We start from the raw sequence: 6,039 nt of genomic DNA, 5'->3' as shown, positions 1-6,039 counted from the left end.
CCCCCATGGGGTGATACCCACTAGATTTTACCACCCCTAGGTTTAACACCCCTCTCGTAGAGTAATGCCCCCTCCCCCCAGGGTTAATGGCTCCCCAACACCACCCAGGGGTCTCTGGGATTGTGGTGGAATTCTGCCCACCAACAGGAAGGTTCCCACCCCCTGTGACACCCAAGGGGTTAATGCCTCCCGCCCCCCCGCCTTAGGGTTAATGCCCCCCTCTTTGGGGGGTCATTTCACCTCTTTTTGGGGGTAATTCAGTCCCTTCTCTGGGTGTTAATGTCCCCCCTTCTTTGGGGGTTAATTCAGTCCCCTCGAGGGTTAATGACCCCCCCTATATAGGGTTAATATCCTCCTCTTTGGGAGTCGATTTACCTCTTTTGGGGGCTAATTCTGCACCCCTCTTTGGGGGTTAATTCCACCCTGCTTTGGGGGTTAATTCTGCACCCCATGGGGGTTAATGCCCCCCCTCTTTGGGGGGTTAATGTCCCCCCCATAGGGGTTAACACCCAGCCGCCGTGTCACCCTAGGGCTTAGTGCACCCCCTTGGGGGGGGTTCATATGCCCCTCGTGGCAGTTTAACTGCTCCCCCCTTGGCACCCCAGGGGTTAATACCCCCCTCTTGGCAGTTAATGCCCCACATGGGGAGTTACTGTTCTCCCCTCGTGGGGAGACCCTTTTGGGGGTTAACGTGCCCCTCTTTTGGGGTTAACGACCCCCGCTGGCACCCCAGAGGTTAATGCCTCCCGCTCCGGCTTGGGGGTTCCTGTTCTCCCCCCGTGGCACCCCAGGGGTTAACACCCCCGTCCTTGAGAAGTAATACCCTCAAGTGGGGGCATCTGGCCCCCTCTCCAAGGTACCCGGGGGGTACATAACCCCCCAGAGGGGTTAATGCCCCCCTCCCCAAGGGGTTAAACACTCGCCAGGGGCAGTTCTGCCCGCCTCCCCCCCCCAGGAGGTCTGTGCCTCCCCCCAGGGCTGGGTTTTCCCTCGAGGGTCGTGGGTTCCCCCGGGGGTCGCAGCCCCCCCAGACAAAGCCGCGGGGGCACAAAGGGCGGGGGCGGGGCGGGGGTTAACGGGCCGCCGCCCGTCACCGTGGCGACGGCTCGGGGGGGGCCCTTAAAGGGGCCGCGTCCCCGCGGGCACCGGGCGGGACACGGCCGCAAGGGACATCGCCACGCTGCTCGGGCCGGCCCGCCGAGGAGGGGTCTGCACCCCCACTTCGGGAATTTGGGGGCCCTCACAGCCACGAGAGGCTGCCAGCCTTGCGGGGGGAACACTATGGGGTCCCCACAGCTAAGCTGGGCCGCCCCTACGGGTGTCCTGTCTGTGTTACCCCATAGATGCCATGTGTGCACCCCTTCATAGATAGCCTACTTGTATGGCCCTTCCCACATTGCCCTACCTGCATTGTCCTCCCGTGGGTGTCGTGTCACCCCACGGATGCTGTGTGTTGCCCCCCACAGCCACAGGTCACCACTGCCACCCCCACGGCCCTGTGGCCATGTGCCATCAACGGCGGTGGCCGTGCCCGGCTGCAGTGGCGGTGTCAGCAGTGGTGGCCCCGGTTGTGGTAGGAAGGACGGGGACACCCCACGTGATGTCACCGCAGGCAATGCTGCGTCCCCCAACATGGAGGAGCCACTGCGGCAAGGCCGTGATGGGACTTCAGGGGCTTCCCCCGGGCACAGGCTCCCGGGGTGACATTGGTGGGGGGATAGGACTGCCACACCCTGGGGGCACTGGGCTCTGCTCCCCAAGGCTGGGTCTCCCCAAGGCCACATCCTCGGGGGGTGCCGGGACCCCCCCACTGTGCTGTCTAAAGTGACCGCTCTAAACGCTGCAGGCCCTGGCTGAGGGGCCTGGGAGGGCTGGGAGCAGGTGACCATGGGCAGGGGTCACCAGGTGCTCTTTATGCCCACAGCTATTTGCAACCCCCCCTCTCCATCCCGCGTCCTCAGAGAGGATACACAGAGGGTGGGACCCCCAAATCCTCTGCTTTCTGCTGCCCCATCTCTGGAAGTGTTCAAGTCCAGGTTGGATGGGGTTTGGAGCAACCTGGTTTAGTGGAAGATGTCTCTGGCAGGGGCATGGGACTGGATGGGCTTTTGAGGTGCCTTCCAACCCAAACCATTCCTGGATTCTCTGATTTTATGTAATCCCCCCCTCAAACTGGGGTTTGCAGCTGGACACAGGCATGGGCAGTGCTGGAGCAGGAGAAGCAGCTGGAGGGTGGCCATTTTGTGCCACTGGACATCCAGTGGCAGCTGCCTTGGGATGCCCACGGGGGTGACCCCACCCCAAGGTGAGCCCTTCCTCCCCTGCCTTGCAGCTCCTGGCGCGGATTGAGCGCATGGAAAGGCGGGTGCAGCTGGTGAAGAAGGACAGCGAGCGGGAGAAGCACCGCATCTTCCAGGGCTTTGAGGTGGATGAGAAGCCAGAGGCGGAGGCATGTGAGAAGCTGCCTCTGGAGTGTCCCCAGGACCTGCTGGAGCCCCCCCCGACCCTGCAGCCCAAGCACTTCCCCTATGGCAGGAACGGGAAGGGGCATAAAAGGTACAGAACGCATGGGGGGCTGCAAGGGGAGAAGGGGGGACACTCCCTATGGCTTCGCCCTCTGTGTGTGGGGCTGGCACTGCCCAGCAGCCTTTGAGCTGTTTGGAGAGGCCACCCAGCACAAGGAACACATCCCTGTATCCAGGAGAGCTTCAAGAAAGCCTGTGTGGGGAGTGCAGGGTCCCAAAATGCTGGGGAAGCCCCTCGGTAAATGGCTTATGTGTGGCTCTGGTGCAGCAGCCCTGGTTTGGGGGTGCCAGGAGCCCCCCAGAGCAGCCCTGGTGCAGGGCAAGGATCCATGTGCCTGGCTCAGCTCCTCTTCTTCCTGCAGGAAGCCAACATTCGGGAGCGCGGAGAGGAAGACGCCTGTTAAAAAACTAGTGTCGGATTTCTCCAAAGTGAAGAGTAAAACTCCAAAGCACTCCCCGGGGAAGGAGGAATCGGGTGGCTCCTTGGCCGAAACTGTTTGTAAACGAGAACTGCGGAGCCAAGAGACTCCGGAAAAACCCCGGTCGCTCCTGGAGACCCCGCTCCGAGCGTCAGCCCCGCCGAAGGGCCCCAGCACCCACCCCAAGGAGAAAGGCTTTGTCAGCGAGGCCGACGACCTGCCCTATCTCTCCACCACCGAAATGTACTTGTGCCGCTGGCACCAGCCACCCCCATCACCGCTGCCGCTGCGGGAACCTTCTCCAAAAAAGGAGGAGACTGTAGCAAGTAAGGATGGAGAGAACGATGGAGAAGCTGCTGGGGCTGAGCCGGCCTGGGAACAGGGCTCGGCACCCTTGTTCTGAATCTGGAAAAGGGCTCCCAGATTCCCAAAGGGAGTGCCTGTGGTGTTGGGAGAGGTGCCATGCTGCTGGCTCCTTGCACTGCAGTGGGTGCTGGCTCTGGGCTCTCCCAAATCCCATCTTGGGTTTGCCCCACTCTGCGCAGGGCTCCTGGCTGGTGTCTGTTGGAGCAAGTGGTGAAGCAACTTCCCCTGGGTGGATGGGAAATGTGTGTCTGGCTCATGCCATGGTGACACAGCACTGGGGTCACCTGCTGTTCCCAAATCCGGTGCTTGTCTTGCCTTGTGCCCAGTGAGGTTGGTGCCAGTGGTGGGAACTGGGCTGTTCCAGGTGGCTCAGCGCTCCGGGTCGGACAGAGCTCAGCACATCCCTGGGAGTGGCTCAGATTTGCTTGTGTGTAAGGGGGTGGAGATGAGCTCTGCTGTCCCATGGCAGCTCCCACTGCTGGCTCAGGGTGGGGGTTTGGGGCATCCCAAGCCGTGCTCCAAGGGGAAAGATGGGCAGGAAGGGAGCGGGGAGGTGGTGGGTTGGAGCAGGGGCTGTGGGGATTCCGGTGTGGGGTAACACCCTCTCTCTTGTCCTGCAGTTCCGTCTTGGAGGGACCATGTCGTGGAGCCCCTGAGAGACCCCAACCCCTCGGACCTCCTGGAGGTACGTGAGCCACCGGAGCTGGTGGTGCCACAGGGGTTTTCCAGGCTGTCCCACACTTGCAGAGCTGGTGGCAACTCGTCCGCTCATCCAGCATAAACCCTGGCTGTGGTTGGGGGGCCGAGGTGGGGGGAACAACCAGCCCCTCCTGGGGCTGTGGGAGCAGGATCTGGCCCTGGGATGATGCACTGATTGATCCCCATCTGGTGTTGTTGCAGAACCTGGACGACAGTGTCTTTTCCAAACGGCACGCAAAGCTGGAGCTGGATGAGAAACGAAGGAAAAGGTGGGAGCAAAGGGAGCGATGGAGGTCTGGGGTCCCAGTCCAGGGTGCCCCTGGGATGGGAACCAAGAATGCTGCTGGAGGAGGGATGCTCCCACATCACTGGCAGCCAGGGCAGCCTCTCAGTCCCTCTGGGAGAGTCTGGCACTGCCCGTGGCTCCTCACTTTCCCAACCATCCCATTTTCCAGGTGGGACATCCAGCGGATCAGGGAACAGAGAATCCTACAGCGGCTGCAGCTCCGAATGTACAAAAGGAAAGGGATTCAGGAGTCGGAACCTGAAGTTACCTCATTTTTCCCTGAGCCAGATGATGGTGAGGCTTGGGAAGAGGGTGTCAGGGGTAGGTGGGGGTGCAGATGGAGGGGTCTCACACACTCCGGTGTCTCTCCACAGTGGAAAGTTTGCTCATCACCCCTTACCTGCCCGTCGTCGCCTTTGGCCGGCCCTTGCCCAAACTGACCCCACAGTGAGTATTGGGGACGTGAGGGGACAGGGCTGGGGAGTGCCGGTGTCACTCGTAGGAAGGCACCCTGCCCATTTTGGGTGTGGACGGTGCCATTTTGGGTCGGGACCGTGCCGCAGTGACACCAGCTGTGCCTGCAGGAACTTCGAGCTGCCCTGGCTGGACGAGCGCAGCCGCTGCCGGCTGGAGGTGCAGAAGAAGCAGACGCCGCACCGGACCTGTCGGAAATAAGGGAGATGCTGGGAGCTCCGAACACCTCCAGGAGCTCAGTGTGTCCTCGGGGGCTCTGAACACCTCTAGAGCACCAGAAGCTCTGCCATCACCAGGTCACCACTGGCCGCTGCCTGCTCCGTGCTGACGGATGGTTTCGTTCTTCCGTGATCCCAGTTTTGTTCACTTGGGTTTTGGAAAGTTCCCCGGACTCATCCCCCACACTGGCACCGGCTTCCCAGTGCCGCCGGCTCCGCTCCCCAGGGCAGCGGGTGGATCCTGGCCCCATCCTCGAGTCCCCTGTGTGCTGCCCCTGCACTCTGCAGCTTGTGTGGCCTTGGGATCTGGGATATGGGGCTCCCACTGTGTCTGGTGGGAGCATGGGGATCACCAGCACCAGATCCCGTGTCCGGAGGTGTCACATCCCCCGGGACTCACCCGCTGCTGCCTTCATGTTGTGTTTAGTTAGAAAGCAGGATAAACAGCGGGTTGTGTTGGAGCTGGCTGGGGCCTGGGAAGCGCCTGGGAGTCTCTTTTGGGGGGTTTTCCCCCTCTTTGGGGGTTTTCCTCTCTGGAGAAGGTTGGTGGGGGCAGAGGGGAGAGTTAAAAAGCAAAATTTTTCTCTTTTTTTTTTTTTTTTTGTGAAATAGAAACCCTGTGCGCACAATTTGGGGGGTTTTAATGGTTTTTTTAAATGTAATTTAAATGTTTTGAGGCGGGCAAGGGGTTTGCTGTGAGGGGGGGGTGTTCTTGCCTGTCCGAGCCCCTGGGTGCTGCTGGACCCTCTCGGTGCTGGATGGGTGGGGAGGGGCTCCATGGGTGGGGGCTCCATGTGTCCCCCTTTTTTCTTTTTCCTCTTTTTTTCTGTTTTTTCTCCCTATCTGCCTTTTTCCTCCTATCTCCTCCCTTTTTCCTCACCTTTTCCCCCCTTTTTCACACTTCTTTGGTCCTTTTCCCCACTTTTTCCTCCCCCTACACTGAGTTTGTACCCCCCCCAGTTTTATCCCCCACTGGCCCCCCTCTCTATAATTAACCCCGAGCATATTGAACGCCAGAAAACTCGTTTACACAAAAAAAAAAAAAAAAAAAA

At 60.3% G+C, this 6,039-nt stretch overlaps 1 protein-coding gene across 1 annotated transcript; it reads left to right on the top strand.

The window, feature by feature from the left end:
• The first annotated feature begins 2,293 nt into the window (after positions 1-2,293).
• Positions 2,294-6,018, top strand: MSL1 (MSL complex subunit 1). Its single transcript, XM_042027948.1, has 7 exons — positions 2,294-2,556; positions 2,888-3,270; positions 3,931-3,995; positions 4,211-4,278; positions 4,465-4,589; positions 4,670-4,742; positions 4,880-6,018. The coding sequence occupies exons 1-7, from the start codon at positions 2,354-2,356 to the stop codon at positions 4,968-4,970; spliced, it is 1,008 nt and encodes a 335-aa protein (XP_041883882.1). The 5' UTR covers positions 2,294-2,353; the 3' UTR covers positions 4,971-6,018.
• The last annotated feature ends 21 nt before the right edge of the window (positions 6,019-6,039 follow it).

The sequence above is a fragment of the Corvus kubaryi genome, unplaced genomic scaffold, assembly GCF_017639235.1.
Source record: "Corvus kubaryi isolate FWS band 111438036 unplaced genomic scaffold, C.kubaryi_AGA036_p1.0 37301, whole genome shotgun sequence".
NCBI lineage: Eukaryota > Metazoa > Chordata > Aves > Passeriformes > Corvidae > Corvus > Corvus kubaryi.
Note: the sequence above shows the minus strand (reverse complement) of the source record. Positions and strands in the feature narration are given on the sequence as shown.